At 42.6% G+C, this 24192-nt stretch overlaps 1 protein-coding gene across 2 annotated transcripts in view; it reads left to right on the top strand.

Moving 5' to 3' along the window:
• The window catches only part of GBA2 (glucosylceramidase beta 2), a 2751058-nt gene that overhangs the window by 1960632 nt on the left and 766234 nt on the right, over positions 1 to 24192 (top strand). For both annotated transcript variants that reach the window (XM_044078535.1, XM_044078526.1), the window contains exon 11: positions 19193 to 19300. In XM_044078535.1, coding sequence (XP_043934470.1) covers positions 19193 to 19300 — 108 coding nt within the window. The remainder of the gene's footprint in view (positions 1 to 19192; positions 19301 to 24192) is intronic.

The raw sequence follows: 24192 nt of genomic DNA, 5'->3' as shown, positions 1-24192 counted from the left end.
TCCTTACCGCTCTCACTAGTTGCCCTTTAACAATTGCTCTTTTTAGTCTAAAAGGGTGTGAGCTTGAAAAATGGAGAAAGGAATTAACATATGTGTCCTTTCTATAAATAGTAGATTTGAATTTGGATGTAGATCTATCTTTTGTTAATTTAACGTCCAAATAGTCCATTTCATCTTTGGCAAAGCGGTAGGTAAATTTCAAAAAGGGTGTAGTTTGATTGATAAAATCAACAAAGGATTGGGCTAAAGATTCATCCCCTTTGAAAAGGATGAAGACATCATCTAGGAAGTGAGTATAGTAACGAATTTTCTCATTCCAATCTGGGTGGTTGAAAACAAAATGTTTTTCCCAGTAGTTCATGAATAAATTTGCTACACTAGCTCCACAAGGGGAGCCCATTGCTACCCCTTGTTTTTGGATGTAATACTCGTTTTCAAAAATAAAATAGTTGGAAGACAAGACGATGTCAAGTAGCTCAGTAACATTGTCAATTTCAATTTTTGGTGCCCCCAATTCTAGTAATAGCAGCCCAATCCATTCAATCGCCTCTTGATGAGGGATAGAGGTATACAAATCGACAACGTCGATTGTGAGAAAATTGAGTGAGCAGTCAAATTTAATACTGCTGATATTAGATAGGAAAGTCCAGGAATCTTTACAAATACTAGAAATAGACTTCAAATACTTGACTAATAGGAAATCTATATATTTAGAACTGGGATAAGAAATAGAAGATCTCCCATCAACCAGTGCCCTCATGGGTGGATCACTGAGGTTCTTATGAACCTTGGGTATACCGAACATAACCGGAACCCTAGGTTGTGTGATGTCAATGTATCTATATGTATCCAGGTCAATCCTCCCTTCAATGAACAAGTCCCTGTAATAGCCTTTCAATCTGTTAATACAGCCATTCATTTCATTGAGGGAAGAGGTCTCATAAGCTGGAGAGTCAAGTATTGAAGTCATCCTATCAATGTATTGAGTTTTTTCAAAAATGACCAGCCCACCTCCTTTATCGGGTTTAATAACCCTGACTGAAGAGTCTCGGAGACGGTTAAGGGCTGTAAGCTGCTCACTTGTGATATTAAATCTATTCGACATTGGCAATTGGGTTTTATCTAAAAATCTGATGTCTAATTCACAGGCATTTTCAAACATACGTAAAGCTACATGTAAGGGAGGGTTAAATGAACTTGGCAGTTTTAAACAGTTGGGCAAGTTACCTGTAGAATCGTTGAAAAGAAGTTTTAAATTTAATTTCCGAACAAAACACTTAAGTTCAATAAGCGTTTTTGCTACATCACATCTTTTCGATGGTACAAAGGTATTGCCCAAAGCCAAAAGCTCAATTAATTCTGGTTCCAGAACAAGGGAAGAAAAGTTATAAATAGTGAAGTCACCTTTCCCATTATGAACAATGTCAGGATTGACACTGCTGGGAACTGTTGGATCAGATAGTTCTAGTGCTTCCAATTCCTGTTCTTCCTCTTGCCCCCTTGGTTGACCTGATTCCCTAAAAAAACATCATTAGGGTTGGTATTGGAATAATCAGTGTCACAAGTGTCACTGTTAAAGTCACCATTCTGTTTCCCAGCTTTATTTCTGTTTCGATTACTTCTTCTGGGACCACTCTCGCTTTCACCCAACTGAGAGTCTCTATTTTCATTAGTTGGCACACTACCAGCAGCACTACTATTTATTCCAGTTCGTTCATTGTTGCCTGTACCAGCAATAGAATGAGTTAATTTGGGGTAGGCTTTATTATGCTGGTAAGCCTGCCTATCTCTGAATAATTTCTTAGATTTGTTGGTTTTAATTTTCACAAGATATGCATCGATGCTCGAAAAGATACGAGCATAGTCAAACTTGAATTTGAGGAAACTTGTGTTGGACTTGATCTCCTCATCAAGTGTGCTGACCTCTTGGATTAGTTTGTCTATATTGCCAGAATAGTATCTGATGATTAATTCGATGAGCTGGGCACCTTGCTTTTGGAATAGTGCCCGCAAGTCAGCCAAAAAGTTGTTATCGGAAATCAGATTGGAAGGGGCGAAATTGTTCCTTAACCCCTTCGGTACCAAGTCCTCATTAAGGCACTGCTTGAAGTAGGCTACTTCAAGCTGAAGTTTTTTTAATTTGAGTGTTTTATTGTCAAGTAGCTTTAATTTGTCGACAATGTCAGTATTACATACTTCAGGGTTACCAGAATGCTGCACCGGCGAGCCATTTGTAGGAGGTTTGAAAAACGATGAAAGGTCTCCTGCATCTAAAATCCATTCGGACAGAATCGGCACGCCGGTTATTGGAAGCGCTAGGGCTGTTGGAAGAAGTCCCTAGTTCATCTCTTAAATTATTGGAGCCATTGACTGAGCGCAATGGTTGACCAGCTGGTATCGAGGACAGTACAGAACTGTCCGGTCGCTCATTATTGGTGAATATCCTTTCTGCAAGTAGCGGAGGTTGGACAACACGGGAACAGTTCTTTTCAATGTTGTCCAGCCGAGAATTCAGTGTATCCAGTCTCTGAGAAACGGATAAGAGCAGAGAAGTAATGTCAATGTTAGCGGGAACTTCAGTCCCAAAAATATTCGGGCTAGAGGGACTCAACAAGCGTTCCGAAGCCATAAAAACTAATGAAACCAACGGATGAAAAACAAACTGTTGAACAGAAACTCGAAACACTTGGAGCCAAATAGTACGATTCACCTTAACACAGCTTTATTATTCCAAATGAAAGTGGCGTTTTCGCTACAATAAATAAGTAGCTTCTTCAGAGGTCTATGAAAAAAGGCGCCAACTTTTACTCATTTAAATACAAAAAAAAACAATGATATCACTTCCTACTTAATTGTAAATAAAACACAATTCTATAAAAGCAAAATCTATAAACTCTTATTATAAAATGAACTAAGAACTACTACAACATTTAATACATATTATGACATTATAAGTAAAATGTCTTATTTAGTAAATTAAAACGTCAAAATGAAATTTAAAACTAAAAAGACCAAAATGGCAGGTAAAACCAAAAAAATGCCTACGGTCACCTTAATGTCTTAGTGGCTGTAAGTCACCTCAATACATAAAAGCCACACTAAAAAAGCATTTTATGTTTAAATAACTGTGCTTTTAATACTAAATGTAAAACTAGGAATAAGGAAAACTATGGATAAAGAAAAAATGCATAATTCCTAAACTCAAGAAATGACATGTAAAGTAACATATAAAAAATATATAACATATGAAATGACAACTACCTCAGATACGACCTGTACTTAAGAACTGGTGCTATGTTACAGCTCTCATTCAACCCAGGCATATTAAAGGCGTCAAGTTTCAGTTGCCATTCTAACTCCCGATTCTCTAATAAAAGAGAAATCGGACAGCCTCTAATGGAAATGGGAATATGATCAATACCCATAAAAACAAAACTGTGTCCTGGGTTATTAACAGTATGTTTGGCTAGTGCATTGTCACAATTCATATTCCTTATTGCATTACAATGTTGGTATATGCGTTCCTTGAATTTTCTGTCGGTTTTACCGACATAAAACCCAGGGCAACAAACTGAATTGAAAATTGAATAATTTGGGATTAGACCAAGTATAGTGTATAAGAGAGGTAGTAATATTAAAGAGCTCCTTCAAAGGAAGTCCGATTTTAACATCCTTAATAGACTTAAGGGATGCTTTAGATGCGGCTCCTGTAACTGGTGCAATGTAATGCGTACAGGTAGTACTTTTCTCATAAGACAGAAAAAATACGATTTGCATTTCAAAATTAATTGTGACACAAAATCCATCATATATGTCGCATTCTGTGTTTGTTGCCCTGGGTTTTATGTCGGTAAAACTGACAGAAAATTCAAGGAACGCATATACCAACATTGTTATGCAATAAGGAATATGAATTGTGACAATGCACTAGCCAAACATACTGTTAATAACCCAGGACACAGTTTTGTTTTTATGGGTATTGATCATATTCCCATTTCCATTAGAGGCGGTCCGATTTCTCTTTTATTAGAGAATCGGGAGTTAGAATGGCAACTGAAACTTGACGCCTTTAATATGCCTGGGTTGAATGAGAGCTGTAACATAGCACCAGTTCTTAAGTACAGGTCGTATCTGAGGTAGTTGTCATTTCATATGTTATATATTTTTTATATGTTATTTTTTATATGTTACTTTACATGTCATTTCTTGAGTTTAGGAATTATGCATTTTTTCTTTATCCATAGTTTTCCTTATTCCTAGTTTTACATTTAGTGTTAAAAGCACAGTTATTTAAACATAAAATGATTTTTTAGTGTGGCTTTTATGTATTGAGGTGACTTACAGCCACTAAGACATTTAGGTGACCGTAGGCATTTTTTTGGTTTTACCTGCCATTTTGGTCTTTTTGGTTTTAAATTTCATTTTGACGTTTTAATTTACTAAATAAGACATTTTACTTATAATGTCATAATATGTATTAAATGTTGTAGTAGTTCTTAGTTCATAAGAAGAGTTTATAGATTTTGCTTTTATAGAATTGTGTTTTATTTACAATTAAGTAGGAAGAGATGTCATTGTTTTTTCTTGTATTTAAATGAGTAAAAGTTGGCACCTTTTTTCATAGACCTCTGAAGAAGCTACTTATTTATTGTAGTGAAAACGCCACTTTCATTTGGAATAATAAAGCTGCGTTAAGGTGAATCGTGCTACCTGGAATCTAAGAAAAGACTTAGGGATTTTCTTCTTCTTCCCCACCATAGACCCCTGGCTATTCCTCCTATTTTGGATATTGTGGATGATGCTTTTACGGAGGCTAACTTAACTCCTGACTCTCTTCCTCCAGCTCCTGTTAAGCCAGACAGATATTATAGGGTTCCTGATTCCCACCAGTTTCTATACAAGAATCCTACTGCTGATCCTGAAACCATATCTCAGGGCCTTAAAGGGGTTAAGGCCGCTTCTGCTAAAAACCCCATTCCCACTGAGAAGGATTCCAGATCTTTAGAAAGATGGGGCAAAAAAGTGTACACTTCTGCTACTTTATCTATTAGGGCTTTAAACTGTCAGTTTCATAGGTTCATAGGTTTATACTAGGCTATCTGCCCTAAGGCATTTATAAGCCTAGCCCAAAGTTTTGTGGCTTACGCCACCCCTTATATGAAAAAATACTGTGCCCATTAGTTTGTTGTACCTCTGTCCAGCAGTGACACAGAGATGATTCCCGGGGTAAACCTACGATCTCCCATCCACAGGTCAAGATTTCTCTTGAACAGAGCCAGAGCCAGCCTCACATGGACCGGGATTTTATTCCACAGCATAGGGAGTCTCTGAGTGATAAATCTATCCCTCCAGCACGTCCTATTTATATCCGTGCTAAGGTTTAAATCGCTTGCTCTAGTGGTTTTGGTGGATTTGGATTTTTTGAGGTGGAGCATATGCTGAAATACCAGCAATTTCTTCTGTCTGTTTTAAAACAAAAGTTAACTTCCATTTCCGGCTGTGCAGATGATAAGGAATTACATGACTTAATGCATGCCACTGAACAAGTTGGGAAGCATGGTTTACACTATGGATTTGATGCCTTAGAGGCTTCTTGTAGGGCTGCTGCCTCTGACACAGTCATTAGAAGGCATGCATGGTTAAAGAAACAAAACTTGCCAGATCAAGTAAAAGCTAAATTATTGGATGCTCCTGTTCAGCATAATGTTTTGTTTGGATCTAAAGCTGAAGAGGTGATAAAGAAGATGGAGGACAAGGCAAAATCCATGCAAACAGTTAAAGATTTCTTACAAGTACAGCCACCCATATTTAGTAGGAATTGGCCAACTAAAAATTGGTCCTTTCCCAGTTCTGACAGGCCTCAGAGGAGTAGGTATAGACGCTGCCGAGGAAGGCCTCAAACACAAGCCTCTTATAGACCAAGACAGTGGACTGCTTCCACCCCTAGGGTAGGAGAGGACAGGTCACAAGCTCATAGAAAACAGACTCAATGACTCCCTCTGTTGGGCTGCAGGAACTTCTTGCCTGGAAGCCCCTCTCGGAGGAAAACTTTCTCTTTTTCACCTAAATTGGACTCGTATAACCCAAGACAAGTGGGTTCCTGGATGTGGTTTCAAGAGGTTACAAATTCCATTTTCATACCCTACCAAGACCAAGCGGATGGCCGGATCTTCCAAAACATCAATGGTTAGAGGCCTTAAACCAGGTGGAAGCTCTCTTGGCTATGAAAGCCATAGAACTGGTTCCACTTTCAGAGATGGGACAAGGTTTTTACTCTAGGCTCTTTCTAGTCCCCAGAAAGCAAAATTCATGGAGACCCATTCTGGATCTGTCAGTCCTGAACACTTTTCTCAAGATACCAAAATTCAAGATGCTTACTCTACAGCAGCTACTTCCAATGCTGACCAAGAATGCATGGATGGTAACTTTGGATTTAAAGGAGGCATATTTACACATTCCCATCAGACAGGAATGCAGAAAATACCTCGGGTTCAAGGCCGGATCGAGGCACTATCAATTCTCTGCGCTGCCCTTTGGATTGTCTACTGCGGCCAGGGTCTTCACCAAATGCCTGGCTCCAGTAGTAGCTTATTGCAGACTCAAGGGAATTCAAATTTACCCTTATCTGGGCGACTGTCTTATTCAGGCAGACAGCAAGGATGTCTTACTCCAGCATCTAGAATTTGTTCAGAATCTTCTCAAGTTCTTGGGATTCACTGTAAACATAAAAAAGTCAAATTTGACACCCTCTCAACAGATAACTTTTCTGGGTGCTCTTCTCAACACAACAACCCAGATGGCATTTCTGACATATGAAAAACAATTACAGCTGGCTTCAACTTTCAAAACCTTGGCAACTTTAACTCAGCTATCTGCAAGGAAATTCCTGCAGGCTTTGGGTTACATGGCCTCCTGCATCCTTCTCGTACCATATGCAAGACTACATATGAGGAAAATACAGTGGTACCTAAAAAGTGTATGGTCTCAGCATTGCCACAGTTTAGACATACAGATTACCGTCCTGCCTTGTCTTCAAAAGGAATTCCTTTGGTGGTCCAAGGCATGTACTGTAAACGGAAAATCCTTCAGTCTGCCTCCAGCCACTCAGATACTAACCACGGATGCCTCAGATTATGCATGGGGAGCCCATTTTCAGGGCAACTGTCTGCAGGGCCTTTGGACAAAGGATCAAAAGCTCCTGCATATCAATTTAAAAGAAATGTTAGCCGTTCAGAAGGCTCTTTTGGCCTTCAGGAATCTTCTACATCCAGGACAACTACTGATACGAACAGACAACACCACAGTTATGTGGTACATGCAAGGGGGATCTCATTCCTATCCCCTTTGCAGACTAGCCATGAATCTATGGAACACAGCTCTAGCTTGCAAACTGGACCTTCAAGCTCAGTTTCTACCAGGGAAACAAAACTTCCTAGCAGACAGTCTGAGCTGGAACCTGTTAGACCCACACGAATGGATGCTGGACACCGAAATATTCAAGATGTTTACAGCAGTCTGGGGATGTCCTCACATAGACCTCTTTGCATCCCATCTCAATCATCAACTATAGATTTTGTTGCACCAGGACATTCCACGAATTAGCTCGGAAAGTGGACGCACTATCATTCAGTTGGAGAAACCTCTCGGGGTATGCCTTCCCACCTCTACCTCTTCTTCCACGGGTGTTATTAAAGATCAAACAGGACAAGCCCAAGATGATAATCTTGCTGGCCCCAAATTGGCCTCGACAGTTTTGGTACCCAACACTGAAAAATCTTTGTCTGGACCCCCCCTGGGTTTTACCACAGACTCCGAACCTTCTGTCCCAACACCAGGGTCAGGTTCTGCACTCCCATGTCAAAACTCTCAGCCTGGCGGCATGGTTAATCCAGGGTCTATGATTCATTCTCTCCTACCCAAGCAGGTTATGAATGTCATTTTAGAAGCCAGGTGTCCTAGCACTAGAAAATCTTATGCAGGAAAATGGAAAAGATTTTGCTCTTGGATGCAGGCTCGGGATTCAGATCCTATTATTCCTAACATTTCTCTGATTTTACTTTATCTGACAGACCTCTTACATAAGGGTCTCTCTTTCTCTTCCATAAAAATACATGCCTCTGCTATTTCTGCTCATTATAATACAGACCCTCCAATCTTTTCCCACCAGCTCATGAGACAGTTTCTCAGAGGAGCTAAGAACTTAAGGCCCCCTAGATCTCCTCCCATTCCTGCTTGGGATCTCAACTATGTTTTGGAAAAGCTCACCTTACCTCTTTTTGAGCCCGCTACCTCATCTGACATCAAGTTTTTATCTTGGAAGACAGCCATCCTGTTAGCTCTGACCTTTGCCAGGAGGGTTTCAGAGTTGCAAGCTCTTATGGTTGTGGAGCCTTATATTATTTTTCATCAAGACAGGGTGTCTTTAAGGACTAATCCTACTTTCATGCCTAAGGTGGTTTCCAAAGTGGTTTTAAATCAAACTATTCACTTGCCAACTTTTTTCCCAACTCCTCAAAATAAAGGGGAAAGGATCTTGCATTCCTTGGATGTGCACAGACAACTACGTTTTTACCTGGACAGAACCAAGGACATCAGGAAATCAGAGTAATTGTTTGTTTCTTATGCTTCAAGTTCCCAAGGTAAAGCCATTTCAAAACAGACCATTTCTAAATGGATTGCTCATGGAATCAGATTTTGCTATTCACACCATGGAAAGCAAATCCCAGGGAGTATAAAGACTCACTCTACCAGAGCTGCTGCCACTTCAGCTGCCTTCCTCAGGGGAGTTCCTACCAAAGACATTTTGGAAGCTGCAACTTGGAGTTCAGTGCATACTTTTTCCAAGCACTACAATCTACCTCTCTACTCTAAGTCTAGGGCAGGCTTTGCTTCTGCAGTCTTGCAGGGCCTTTTGGCCGCCCCCTCTACTTTATGACCACCTCCCTTTTATTCTGCTTTGGGATTCAACCCTACAGTCATGACTGCAACAGTGAAACATGATGAACATAGTACAGTTGTGTACACTTACCATAAATGTAGATGTTCGAGTATCTTCACTGTTGCAGTCTGGGTTACCCTCCCTCCCTCCTGTCCCCTTTTATTTTTTCCTTTGTGTTGTTCCCTTCTTCACCCTTCTTCTGAGGTGTATTTGCAAAGTGTATGGGATCTTACTCATTTTGGAACACCTGACATCTGGGGCAAGAAAAACTGGAGAACATGGCGTCGGCTGTCAGCTTTGTACTCCTGGCGCTCTGACGTCAGGGAGCATGGCTGAACAGCCGACGCCAGACCCAGACTTTGGGATTCTGGCCTACCGAGGACTGCCTGCCGGCAGGGGAGAACCCTACAGTCATGACTGCAACAGTGAAGACACTCGAACATCTGCATTTATGGTAAGTGTACACAACTGTACTTTAATAGTTACTTACATTACTTACATTATTCAAGCAATTATCCCAGATTCATGAAGAGTAACATTCCGAAAGGACAATTTATACGTGCATCACAGATGTCATCTGATGATGTTATTTCTGAAAAGGAAATTATCACCAACATATTTTTAGAAAGAGGGTAGAATATGGGTTTGTTGAATGAACTAGCTGAAGAGGTCTGAAGATGTAGATGTATAGATTTTCCACCTATTTTATCTTATGGATTTACGTCTAAATCTAAAGATGATGTTAATAACAGGTATGATATATCTTATTGCCTGGACATATCTGTAGATAGAAATATTGTAGTTTCTATTATCAGTAAGAACTGGAACATTTTGAAAGGGAACTCCGATTTAATTAAAGTAATAGGAGATAGGCCTAGATTTGTTTATAAAAACACATTTAGTTTAAAAAGATGTTTCTTGTAATATATCTTTTTTTCTAGTGCAAGGGACAAGGGGATGTACAAATGTGGTTCTTGTAACACCTGCACGTACATTTTGGAGGGTCCTTATGTTGATCTCCACATTTGGACAAGACACTTGCTATAAATGGAGCTTTTGATTGTAAGACACAAGGGATAGTTTACATTGGTGTATGTTCATTTTGTTTTGAATTCTATATTGGAATGTCTACGAGATGTTTAAGCAAAAGAATTAAGGAACATGTCTATTGTATAAAGATAAACCCCCCCAATAATGCATTGTTTAAGCATACCCTCTGTGACACCAGTGCTCTGGCCCAGCAATCAGGGAGCCTCAATCCTCACCACTAATACCAGTGAGGGGCGTCTCGTATAGGCGGAAAGGATAACAAATACACACAGTAAAGTGCAATTTCCCTTAAGAGCACACAGAGATCACAGTCAGTCCAGGGCTGGTCGCTCCCTTGCTCTCCAGGTCCCCAACAAGACTCCCCACTGGTACAGCTATAGGGTCCAGCTCTCAGCCTAGTGGGCAAGCTAAAACCACCAGCACCCTCTCTGTCCAACAAGTGCTTCGTGTCCCTGCCCAAGTAGCTGACGCACACACATACATACACACACTTTAAGAAGAGTTTATATAACCACACAGACACTCCTGGGGAAGGCTGGCACAGGTTCTCCAGCTGTGCCCCCTTTTCCCAGACTATACGGTAGTACCCTGCCACCACTCACTAATATTTATCAGCTACTCAAAGGCCCTTAAAAGGGTGTCCAATTATTACTGTGAAATATTATTATCCAATTGGTAGTGTAGCCCACTGCTAAAGCTATTGGAGTGGCTTTGTACAATTTTACCAAAGACATACAGGTACTCTAAAGAGTTTAAATTATCTCTACAAAAAACAGCCACAGTTGAAAGGGTTTAAAAATATTTAATAACAAATAGTCAAAGCACAAGACAATACATTTTACTACACAGTGTTAGTCAAGAATTCAGAGATCACAGAGAAATACTTAAAATAATTCAGTACTACAGTTCTGACATCACAGAAAAACACTTAGTCTAATCTTTCTAGTTTCTAGCTATTTGTAAGAGAAAACACAAGTCTAAGACAAGTCTAAGGAAACTCCCAGATATGCTCAGATTTAGTGCAAAATGATGTAAAAATCATGGAATCTACAGACATTGCCAACGTACTGGCTGACAGGTTCAGTGCAAATCCCCCCCCCCCAAAAGGAGAGATATCTATACCAGAGGACTGTAGTCCCCCAAACATCTCAAATGCTCAGGTGAGAACTGCTCTCTCCAAGGCGAAAAACACAGCATCCATGGGACCAGATGGTATCCCTGGTTGTGTGCTCCACGAACTCAATGAGGAATTAAACCCGCAGTTAGGGCAACTGTTTAATCTTAGTCTCACCTCAGGATATGTACCCAAGGAGTGGCGTACGGCAACGGTGGTCCCACTTCACAAAGGAGGTGCCTCCACCGACCCCGGAAACTACCGTCCCATCAGCTTGACAAGCCTGGTCTGCAAAGCTATGGAGAGGATCATAATGGAACTCATAAATAAAGACATAGGGGACTTGCAGACGTTGGATCCAACCCAGTTTGGCTTTGTCAAGGGCAGATCATGCCTTTTAAACTTGGTTGACTTTTTGAAACAGTCACCAAGGCCATTGACGAGGGCAAGGCAGTCCACACAGCCTACCTTGACCTGGCAAAGGCTTTCGACACAATACCCCACTCGGGTATCATTGAAAAACTCACCAGCTTAAACGTAAACCCATACGTCACAAGATGGCTTGCAAACTGGCTAAGTGACAGAACCCACAGGGTCAGAGTTGCTGGCGCCATGTCAGACTCCAAGCCTGTCACAAGTGGTGTGCCACAGGGCTCAGTCCTGGGCCCACTCTTGTTCGGCATCTACTTTTCAGAAGTACAGGCAAACACAGGAGGATTATGGCTGACAAAGTTTGCAGATGACTGCAAACTGGGCACCATAGTTGAAAACCCATCTGACACAGACATCCTTCAGAAGGGTCTCATAGAAACGGATAACTGGTGCCAGAGCCATGGCCTAAAGTTAAACGCCAAAAATGCATAGTCATTCCCTTCGGGAAAAACAAGGTTACCCCAGGTTACCATATAGGTGGCAATCCACTAAGCACAGAAGAGGTTATCAGGGATCTGGGGACCCAGGTTGACAGTAACCTTTCGTTTGACACTCACGTTGCCAAAGTAGTTAGGAAGACCTTCTACATTGCCCACCTGATCATGAAGGGATTCACATCTAGATCAAGGGAGGTCATCGTTCCCCTGTACTCATCACTCATCAGACCAATGATTGAATACAATGCCCCATTCGGAATGTATCTGACCCGACACCTGCAGCAATTGGAAAGGCCCCAAAAGTTCCTCACTAAAAGGATAAAGGGTCTCAAAAATATGTCTTATGCTGCCCGACTGAAGGAACTCCAGCTCTATTCAGTCACTTACCGACTGCTCAGAGGTGACCTGTGCCTGACATACAAGGCCATGACCAACCCGGAATTAATGAACATGCTTCACCTCAAAAAATCTAAATCCATCAGAACTACAAGGGCAAGAGACTTAAACCTCGACACGGCTATTAATAGGGCGTGCTGGAGGGACAGATTCATCACCCAGAGACTCCCTATGCTGTGGAACAAAATCCCGGTTCATGTGAGGCAGAGCACCTCGCTGGCCTTGTTCAAGAGAAATCTTGACCAATGGATGGGAGATCGCAGGTATACCCCAGGGATAACCTCAGTGTCACTGCTTGACAGAGGCACAGCAAAATAATGGGCATAGTATCCTTCAAACTAAAGGGGTGGCGAAAGCCACAAAACTCTGGGCTAGGCTTATAAATGCCCTAGGGCAGATAGCCTAGTATGAACCTATGAACCTATGAAGATAACTTGCATATAGAACACTTGCAGATAGCTGGTGAGTTTGGTGGTCAAGACAAAAATGCTTAATGCTGTCTGATTCTCTCTGGTTTTAAAATCACATTCCTGGTTCACATTACATCATTCTTTACACTTCCCTGGGTTCCCAGGCCAACAGAAACTACATTTACATTCTTCCCTTCTGGGCAGAAACCAGAGCAATAAAGGACATTTATGCATGCAAATTCTGGCCATTAACTTCTGGCCTTAAAACAATAGCAAGAATTCCTTCATCTAGACTGGCCGGAGCCGTGTTTTAACATCAAAGGGTTACAACATGCTGTACTTGGTCAGTAAATTCACTGTTACATTTTTTCCAGTTCTACATGTAACACTATTTTTACCATTTAAGACAACAAGCCTGTGGTTTACATTAATATTTACAGATGACAGAATTATCTGTAAAATTCTATCTGGCTAGACTGGCAGCCTTCACATTCCCCCTGGAGAACTCAAGTTAGTTTTTCAAGTGACCCTTGAGAAACGCTGATTGAGAAGGTTAGGTCTATCTTACCCCATTCCCTGTCTTGAGACCCCATCTGCATTGGCATTGCTAATCCCACTGTGGTGCTGCACTGACAGATCATATGCTTGCAACCCTAGGCTCCATCTTAGCAACTTGGCATTTTGCTGGCTGGCTCTGTTTAACCATGTTAGGGGGTTGTGATCTGTCATAACAGCGAATTTCCTTCCATATAAATAAGGCTGAAGTTTCGGCAGTGCCCACACTATGGTTAGACATTTGTTTTCTACAGCTGCATATCATTCCTCCCTGGGTTGGAGCCTACGACTGAGATAAATCACTGGGTACTTTTCTCCCTCTGACGAAAATTGGCTAAGTACAGCCCCCACCCCTTGGTTTGAATCATCCACCTGCACAACAAATTCTTTGCTGTAATCTAGACTGGCTAATACAGGGGGTCCTCCCAAAGCTTCTGAAATGCCTGCTCACATGCTGGGGTCCACACTACCTTATCTTGCCCATTCTTCCTTATCAAGTCTGTGAGGGGAGCAGCTATGGTACTATAACTGGGGACAAATTTCTTGTAGTACCCTGCTGTCCCTAAAAATGCCCTCACTTGCTTTTTAGTAACAGGTGCAGCCCATGCCTCAATGGCTTCCACTTAGGCATAGGTCCTGGCCTTATCTTACCACTCCCCATTTTATGTCCTAGGTAGAAGACCTGTGCCATACCCACCTGACATTTGCTCAGCTTAATGGTCAACCCTGCCCTCTGTAGTCTGCCCAGCACCTCCCTGACATGCTGAAGGTGCTCTGGCCAGGAATGGCTGTAGATGGCAATATCATCTAGGTAAGCAAGGGCAAACCCTCCTGCTCATGCTAGGATATGATCTACCAGCCTCTGGAAAGTTGCTGGGGCATTCTTCATCCCGAAGGGCGTCTTTGTGAACTCATACAAGCCAAAAGGAGTCTCAAAGGCTGACTTCTCTCTAGCACTGGGAGTCAGGGCACCTGCCAGTAACCCTTGGTAAGATCAGTGGTTGTAAGATACTTAGCCCCACCCAGCTGCTCTAGGGCCTCATCTGCCATAGGCATGGGGTAAGCATCTGACTGTGTGACTATTTAATTTCCTGTAGTCCACACAGAACCTGATGCTGCCATCCTTCTTTGGCACCAGCACCACTGGGGAGGTCCAGGGACTTGTTGGACTCTTGAATCACCCCTAGTTCCAACACCTCATGTACCTCCTCCCTCAGAGTCTGTTTAACTTTCTCAGGCACTCTATAAGGGGCCTGCCTAATAGGCCTTTGGGGTCCTGTATCCACCTGGTGCTGCCCCAGGTGGGTGCACCCTGGTTTCCCAGTGAATATGTCCCCAAATTCCTGCAACACTGCTTCGATTTCTTGAACCTGGGTAGGAGATAGCTGCTGGGACATTGCCACTCCTTCCACTGAGGTGTCAGCCCGAGCCTCACTGAGGAGATCAGTCCCCAGATCTCCCTCAGACTCCTCCTGCAATCCACTGCAAATGCTCAGCACAAGGGCCTCCCTGTCATGGTAAGGTTTCATCATGTTAACATGGTATAATTTGTGCCCCTGCCTTCTCCCTAGCAGTTCCACCATGTAGTTAATATCACTTACCTTTCTTATCACCTTGTATGGTCCCTTGTTGTGTCTGACAGGAATGAGAACCATTACCTGCTGCCCCACAGCATACTCTCTAGCTCGAGCATTCCTGTCATACCACACCTTTTTCTGTTGTTGGGCTTCTGCCAGGTTCTCCTGGGCCAAGCCCATGAGTTCCCTGAGCCTTGCCCTGAAGTTTAGGACATATGCCACAACAAACTCCTTATGAGACTCGCACTCACCTTCCTACTCATCTCAAATTAAATCTAGTGGTCCCCTCACCCTATGCCCATACAGCAACTCAAACGGTGAAAAACCTGTGGATTCCTGGGGAACCTCTCTGTAAGCAAACAACAGATGGGGCAAATATTTGTCCCACTCCCTCTTAAACTGATCTGCAAATGCCCGTAGCATGGACTTGATTGTAGAGTTTTACCTCTCAACAAGTCCATTAGTCTGGGGATTGTAGGGGGTGCTTCACCCCACAGGACTTCCACAGACAAGCCAGCTGGTCTGACATGAAATTGGCACCTCTGTCAGTCAGTATTTCTTTTGGGAAACCTACCCTGCTGAAAATCTCCAACAAAGCATTTGGCACCTTCTGTGCCTCAATGGAAGAAAAAGCCACTGCCTCAGGGTATCGTGTAGCATAATCCACAACCACTAGGATATACTTTTTCCCTGTGGAACTTGGAGTACTCAGAGGACCCACAATGTCCATAGCAACCCTCTGAAGTGGCTCCTCAATCACAGGCAAAGGCATCAAAGAAGCTCTCACATTGTCTCCTGCCTTGCCTACCATTTGGCACTGCTTTTAGGTCCTGCAGTAACCCTGTTACTTCTCTGGAAATTCCAGGCCAATAGATGTTCTTCGTGCTTCACTGTTGCAGTCATCACATTTGGGTTATCTTACCTGCAGGTGCTTTCTTGGAATCTAGCCTTACCACAGACACTTTACCTCCAGCTCCCAGAAAACCTGACAGGTACTACAGAGTACCTGACTCTCACAAGTTCCTCTTCAAGAATCCTTCTGCGGATCCAGAGACCATTTCCCAAGGACCAAAAGGCATTAAGGCTACTGCTGCCAAAAATCCTAATAAGATGATAAGAGATGCCCTCGAAATATGACAGATTTGGAGCTCTTTTGCAAGGAAGAGTGGGCAAATATTGCCAAGTCAAGATGTGCCATGCTGACAGACTCCTACCCAAGAAGACTGAGTGTTGTAATTAAATCAAAAGGTGATTCGACAAAGTATTAGTTTAAGGGTGTGCACGCTTATGCAACCAGCTTATTGTACATTTTTTTTTTATATTTTTCCCCTAACAGATTTGTTTGTTTTTCAATTGAATTGTAGAGATTATAGGTCAAATTAAAGGTGGGACAAGTTTTGAAATGATTTGTTGTGGTCTCATTTTTTTATAGCACAAAAACCTGGCATTTTAACAGGGGTGTGTAAACTTTTTATATCCACTGTATATTATTGATGAACTTTTTAATTGTGTAACTGTATTTTATTACTGTTTTTCCATTTGCATTTGTTTTCATGTTTTTATGTCTTTAAGATGACTAATATTCATTTAATTGTTTCAGTTGATTAGATTATGTCATCCAATTTGATAGATATACAAGGTGATGTTTTTTATGATGAAATTTATTCTGATGAAGTCTCTTAGAGACGAAAGCGATGTTAAAGTAGCTTTTCCGCTAAAAGTATGGTATTCTGCTTCCTGGTGATCCTAGTTCTGCCTGGTTGGTGTTTTTTTCGTGGTGGTTATTTTTTATTGCTTCATCCCTTGGACTTTTTGTCTTGTAGGTCACCATATTATCTTTACTGTTTCTGCACTGTAATGGTAAATCTTTGTAAATGAAGGTAGAACTACCTGAGGTGATATGTGTTCCTTTGTCTTTTCCTTTCTTTTTTAATATAAAAACTCAAAAATCGGTAGTTTTTAAATGCACTTTGTTGTTAAATGTGTACTGTTTTGTCTTTAAAATACTTGAAGCAGCATTTAATGTTTGAATTATGTGTTCGTAATACGTAAACTGTTAATTTGTTACATGTGAAAAGACTTTGCATGTTGTAAATCCAAGTCTAAGTAAATTAACAAATGAAAAGTGAAATTAAATGAAATTCAGAGAAAAAGATGTTATCATATGCAGAAGCAAGTGGTGCCCCATGGTCCACCCCTGCTTTGAACGTTAACGCCTGTTAAGTGAAAATGTTGTGTGTAAAACAGAACAGTGGCACTAGATACAATATATATGGGCCTTTGTCTAACTCTTGGCACATGGCTTTGATCTTAAGTTATGCAATATAATTAAGACTTTTTACATTGTGTGGCCCAGAAATAAACAGTAGGCATTTCTTTTCTTAATAACTGATACAATGTCTTTTACATGTGAGTCATTTCTCTCGACATATTTAAAAAAAAAAAAAAAAACTCTAACAAACTCCCCTGCATTCTGTTGCCCCCTATGCATAGGATAGTTGATCTCCTCATTGGCTCATACCAATGTAATTACTTCAGTGCTTCCTTTGGATACTGAATATGTAATATCTTAATATTTTTACTGGTGAAAAAACACCTCTGTGCAATATGTTTTGTTGTTCTGCATTATATTGTTGGATAAGGGTTTTCTAAGCAATTCACTTCTGAGTCATTTAATGTTATTTCACACCCACAGATTTCCATTTCAGTCTAACACAGCTACATTTCCTCCTTTGTCTGCTTTACCGACTAGTTTATCTGTGTTGGTTTGTAATTTTGTGAGAGCTCACCATTCATTTTGGTCAAATTTTTTACCTCTTATTGTTGTCACTCTGTCTTACATACTTGAAAAACATGCTTGTCCAATTACTTCAGTTTTTTCTTGTAAGCTGTGCCTTGGAGGCATATGTGTTGAAATATGTTCAGATATTTTGTGGATTTGCATGATATGGGGTCACGTTTTTTATGCAGGATCATTAGTGTCTGACTTTAGGCTATTTAAACCATTGGTTGCTACTGTCTTTTTTTTCCAAGTTATTTAAAATTTCTTGACTTCTCTTCTGCTATCTAATATAGGGGTTCAAGCACCCTTGTAACCAGAAAGAAAGGAAAATGGTATAGGTTACACTCTCTTCGTCTTTATTTCTGGCTAATATACACAACACAGGAAGTAGGCCTGTGCTTAGACTGAGGTCATATCACTGGGCTTGAACCCTTTCCAAAAGGCTGATGCCCTGCTACTGGAAAGCTCAAATATTATAACTGCACTGTAGTTTTGCATCAATCCCCTGTTTTTCACCTTTTACACATGGGGGTTGGGGTGTTAATGCAACAATAACTCCATTATTTGAACATTTACAGTTACGGTGAATACCCTCACACAGCAGCACATTACTGGCAGCACATCTTTGCTTATTTATTTATTGACCGGGAAAGTCCACTAGATCAGGAACCCATTTTCAGTGGAGGCCTGGGGAGAAAAGCTCCACATCTAAAAGATATACATAGTTAAGGCATTAAACAATTTTTTCAAAAGTATTTGATAAAATTGACAGAGTTATTATATACATATACCTGTGTCAACAACTGATAGAGTTTGCTACATACATATAATACATATATTAGGCATAAGGTGCCAAAATTGTCATATGATTTAACAAGTTATGTTCAAAAGAAGTTTTGAATTGATAGTATAGATATAACTTTTCTATTTTAGGGAGATGCATTTGCAAAGTTGATGTTTGCTTCTGTCTTTTGTTGGAAGCCTGATCTTAACTTCTTCTTTGGAAAGGGTCAAGTGAATTAAATGCAAATGACTTTGTGCTGTTTGTAAAGGACTTCTAGGAAAAGGATGGATTTATTGGATTTAAACTTAAGACCTGTAATGTTGTTGGGGGGTGATTTTTGACACCATTTGTAGCATACGCTGATGCCAGTACTGTTAGGTGGTACTTTTGTAGCAGCTTTTCTTGAAGACCTTTCGCTGTGTTGAAACTTCAGCTAACTAGCTTTCTCTTCATACTCTCTTGCACTTTATAGACTCCTTGTTCAGTCACATATCCTTGCTACTGGATTTTTAATGCATTTCTGTTATTGAATGTATGTTTTAAAACCCCGTGAGTTTGCTGTTCAGTTTCAATATATACTTGAAACTAGGCGAATAGGCTTCTACCGAGTTAAAAATATGAGTAAACATTTTACAAGTCAGCCAACAAACATCCACATTTACTGTTAGATAACCACTACTTCTTTAAACTGGTTGACTTTGTCTTTCTTTTTATTAGCGGCTTCTGCAGTAAAGGAGGACAAAACACAAATACTCTACTTGAAGAGTGGAAAGATGGGTAATGTAAAAACAAAGGATGTTGTTCCACATGATGTAGGGGATCCAGGTAAGAAAAGAATTGCTAAATGTGTCTCTATTACTAGATAAGTTATTTAAAATGTTTTATATATATATATATTTATTTATTTATTTATTTATATGTGTGTGTGTGTATGTATGTGTGTATCCATTTATTTATTTTTTTAGGACATAATATATGTTTGCTTTGCATACACTGGGACGATGGGGGTGCTCAAATAAGAGAGGTCTGTAGCAAAATGCAGTCATGACCATGGAAACTGATACCTGTATTTTGTTTTAATTTGCTGTCAGTAATTTCACTGGTGTTTTACAGCTATGTGTGGGTTTCATCTGCCACATTGGGTATTTCTGGGTTTCAGCTTTATGTGCAGAGTCCTTGGGGTAGTTTTAACACATATTTATGATCCCTGCTTCATTTTTGTAATATAGATTTCTGTTTTGAAAAATGTGTCAACATGCGTTTCTTTTTTAGATGTTAAGTTGTCAATCTCGCCTTCATTCTTGCTGGATGGGTTAGATCCGACTCGGCACTTGCTAAGCTCGAGGCAGCCCCATATCCCATGATGCAAGGCGGTAATTACCCAGATCTCGTTTGCCGCTTCGCTAATGAGGTCATCCTTTTTACCAGCTCCTGGTAAGTGATATTTTTCTAGCTTTTTGTCAGATTTTAAGAGCCTACAACCCTAATTGTTGGTCCTTTTAGTATCCATTCTTTCCTCAGTGTACTTTCACTTAGCTTCATCCCCCTTTTTGTCCTAGTTCTTTAGTTTAGTTTTTCGGGCCTTAGGCCTTTCCCACCCTCACAGTTCCTGTCAGGATTCCCTCAGGTGTGTGTGTGTGTGTTGTGTCACTCTACTTTATAACTATTTTGTTAGTTGTTATTAATATATTTTTAGTTAGTGTCTTGATTGGACTGATTGGTGTGTGTGAGTGTTTAAGCATCTAGATATGTCCAAATATACTAGGGTCTCAGGTTTCAAGAAGTGTGACTCGTGCTGTCAGAAGATGTCTCTGACAGACGGTCACACTTCTTGTATTTATTGCCTGGGACCCCCTACACCTACAGGACTCCTGTGCTATATGTCATTCTTTCAGCCAGAGAGTCCTGCAGGAACGTAGAAATAAGTTGATCCTTAGGGGTCTACTTAAACCAGAGAGCTCCCCGGCTAAAGTCGGCTCCGGGAAGCCCTCTAAGCCACCCAAGACCCAGGCTTCGGTGTCCAAGTCTGTGATCTTGGTTCCGACTTCGCCGGAGTCGACATCGGCTCCGTCCGGAGCCGATCCTTCCTTGTTGGAAGCTTCTGTGCTGGCGCCAATACCTTGGCTCCGGCACCGGTGTCGGCTCCGTCTGGAGCCGACACCCCAGCATCGAAGCATGTCTCTGCTCCGGCTGGAGCCGAGATATCTTTGTCTCCTCTCGGAGCCGACAAGTTGTCGGCTCCTCCTGGAGCCGAACGTTCCTCGGCACCGATGGCTCCGTCCAAAAAGAGGTCTAGATCTCCTTCTTTGGAATCTATTCACTCGGCTCCAGCATCCCCCTTGCTTTCAGAGTGGAGCCATCGGAGCCGATCATCGAGGTCTTCCAGGCTTTCAGACCACGATTTAGAGAGAGTGGTAAGTAGGCTATTAAAGTCACAGGCACTAGCCCAGATGCTCCATAGCCCGTCTCATCAGACGTCAGCTATTATACATCCCCCTGAAATTCCTCCTTCGACTCTCCTACAGAGTTCGGAGCCGGAGATTATTGGTACCATGACTGCTGCTGCTGCGTCGGAGCCGATACCACACCTTTCGGCTCCGTCGTCCTCGACTCCTATCTCCTCCTTGAGACCTTCCTTGGAGGGATCCGGGCGTCGGGCTTCCCTGGTTGGTTCCGAGGGGGCGAGTGGCATCGGACCCTTGTCCAACCCCGTTCTCCCTCTCGGAGCTTCAGCCTTGGTGAGCTCGACCCCGACATCTGCTTTGGAGCCTTCCCTTTCGGTGGGACCAGGGATCCCTGTTTCTTCGGAGCGGGATCTCTCTGCTTTCCCTGGGAGGGGAGCCTTCGAGGTGATGAGGAGTGTGCTAGCCCCAGAGCTTAGCCAGCAGTCGGTTCCTTTAGCTCCTCCCTCTATGGTGCCTGTAGATGCCTCTTCCCGCTCTCTTGCTCCCGGACCCAGAGATCCATCGCCCCAGGTTTCCCCATTGGGAAGGACCTCCTCTTCTGAGGTTTCTCCTGATCCTTCAGGTGAACCCCCGCGTAAGAAGACCTGCAAGAGGAAGCATTTAGACTCCCCTGAGTCTACAACATCAGATACCGATTTAGATGAGTCGGAGGGGTCCCCAAGATTTCCCTCTGAGGATGTCTCCTTTTTAGACATCCTTGGGCTCCTGAAACAGAAGGGGAACTGTCCCTCCATTAACCCCTCCGAGGATGAATCGGTATACCTGGAGGCCTTTGGATCTCGACTCTCCACCTCCTGGGTGTCTCCGCCTTTTGACCCTCTTATGGAGGTCATAGCTCGAAAGGCGTGGGCATCTCCTGATTCGGTGGAACCAGTCCCTAGGAGACCTTCAAAATTTATTACGGCCCCCGCAGAAAAGCAGTTTCTTACTAAAGGTGTCCCGGTTGATGCCATGGTGGTGGCGGCCGCCACTAAGAAGGAACTTGCAGATCTTTCCGTACCAGTCCATCCTCCTAACAAAGAATCCAGGACTATGGACAGGTATGGTAAGCGGATGTTTTCCTCAGCGACCTTTGCTATGCGTTTGCTGAATTATTTATGTCACTTCACCAGACTTCAAAGGGACATCCTTAAAGAATTAGGTGTAGTAGTACAGGATCCTTCAGCAGCAGGGGCTCAGGAAAAGATTGCTTCTCAGCTGGGAATCCTTAACTCCATAACCAACTCCTCCATGCGGCTCATTTCTTATGCAGCCGATGGAGCGAGTAAAGCTGCAGGCACAGGAGTGGCTCTCAGATGTCAGTCCTGGATGCGGCTCTGTAATTTTGCAGACCCCTTTAAGGCATCCTTGACAAACTCCCCCTTTGATGGGTCTACTTTGTTTGGCCCTCAGGTGAAGGACACGTTGACCAGGTGTGAGCAAGATGGCAAGACTCTTTCTGCCGTAGGAGTCCATTTCTCCACTCCTTCTAGACCTTACCCCAAAGGTCAGAAGGGAGGGAAAATGTGGTTCCAAAAATCACAAGGAGTCACGCCTGATGCACGTGGTCAGTTTACCCCCAGAGGCAGAGGGGGTAATAATAACAGACGTCGCCCTAGGGGCAGAGGGGGTCCGCAGAACCAGGGCTCCAGAGAGCCTCTCTCTGACAAGCCCTTCCAGCATCCCTGAGGTGTTGCCCAACTGCCCACCCTTGGAGGCAGTCGGGGGAAGATTGTCGCTGTACCCAGAAGCCTGGTTTTCCCTCTCTCAAGACAAATGGGTACAGTCGATCATATCCGAGGGTTACAAGATTCCTTTTGAGGAAAGCCCCTTCCCTCAAAAAGGTTCCCTTCCAGACGTACCACCCAGTCTAAGGGAAATTGCAAGATTAGAGGTGTCAAAGCTTCTAAGGAAAAGAGCCATCCAGCCAGTACCAAAAGATCATTTAGAGTCCGGAATCTACTCAAGGTTCTTTTTGGTCCCCAAAAAGACGGGAGACTGGAGACCAATATTAGACCTCAGCAGACTAAACAAGTCTGTCAAAAAGACGAGATTTCGGATGGTCACACTTCAATCGATTTTGCCCTTTCTGGGCAAAGACAACTGGATGTGCTCTATAGACCTTCAGGATGCGTACTATCACATAAAAATCCACAGACGCTCCAGAAGGTTTCTCCGCTTTCGGCTGGGGACCAGTCATTTTCAATTCAGAGCCCTGCCCTTTGGTCTCACTACAGCCCCCAGAGTGTTCACCAAATGCATGGCAGTGGTCACGGCTCACCTGAGACGTCTAGGATTCCAGGTGTTTCCGTATCTCGACGACTGGCTCCTCTCAGCCACCGCCAGGCATCAACTCATCCGAGCCAGGGACTACACCCTATGTCTCTGCAGTCAATTGGGAATTTCGGTAAACTTCGAAAAGTCCTCCTTATCGCCCTGCCAATCTATTACCTTTATAGGCGGAAATTTAGACACTACTCGGATGTCAGCAAACCTAACAAGTCAGAGAATCCTAGATATCCAAAACCACGTTCGAATCATCCTTGCCAGCAAGGTACAAGCCAGGCTGGTTTTGAAAGTGTTGGGCCTCATGGCTGCTGCCATCACACTTCTTCCTCTGGCCCATTTTTACATGCGTCTTCTTCAATGGATGTTGTTCACGCAATGGTCCTTCCAGCAGTTTCCCATGCATCACAAGATCCTAGTGACACAGACCTGCAAGAACCATCTATCCTGGTGGATTTCCTCTCCTCTAGTCCATCAGGGCAGACCATTTGTTCCCCCGGCCCCTGTAGCCACGGTCACTTCGGATGCCTCCCTGATCAGGTGGGGGGGGGGCATTATCAGGGCAGGAAGGTTCATGGCACGTGGCAACCATTCGAAAACCACCTGCACATAAATGTCCTAGAGATGAGAGCAGTGCTTTTAACGTTGCAAGCCCTCAACGACTTTCTTCCCTTAGGAACTATTGCAGTTCACACGGACAACATGTCCGTGGTGTGGTACATCAACAAGCAGGGCGGAACCAAGTCCTATCCCTTGTGTCGAGAGGCTCTCAGACTTTGGCAATGGGTGATCTCCTCTCATCAGTTTCTGGTAGCAATGCATATCCCTGGGAAAACCAACATAATAGCGGACAGATTGAGCAGAGCTATACTCATGCCTCACGAGTGGTCTCTCAAGCAATCCATAGTGGAAGAGATTTTTCAGAAGTGGGGCCGCCCATGCTGCAATCTTTTTGCTACTCCTCTAAACAGCAAATGCCCAGACTTC

The sequence above is a fragment of the Protopterus annectens genome, chromosome 1.part1, assembly GCF_019279795.1.
Source record: "Protopterus annectens isolate FY-2018-M chromosome 1.part1, PAN1.0, whole genome shotgun sequence".
Taxonomy (NCBI): Eukaryota; Metazoa; Chordata; order Ceratodontiformes; family Protopteridae; genus Protopterus; species Protopterus annectens.
Note: the sequence above shows the minus strand (reverse complement) of the source record. Positions and strands in the feature narration are given on the sequence as shown.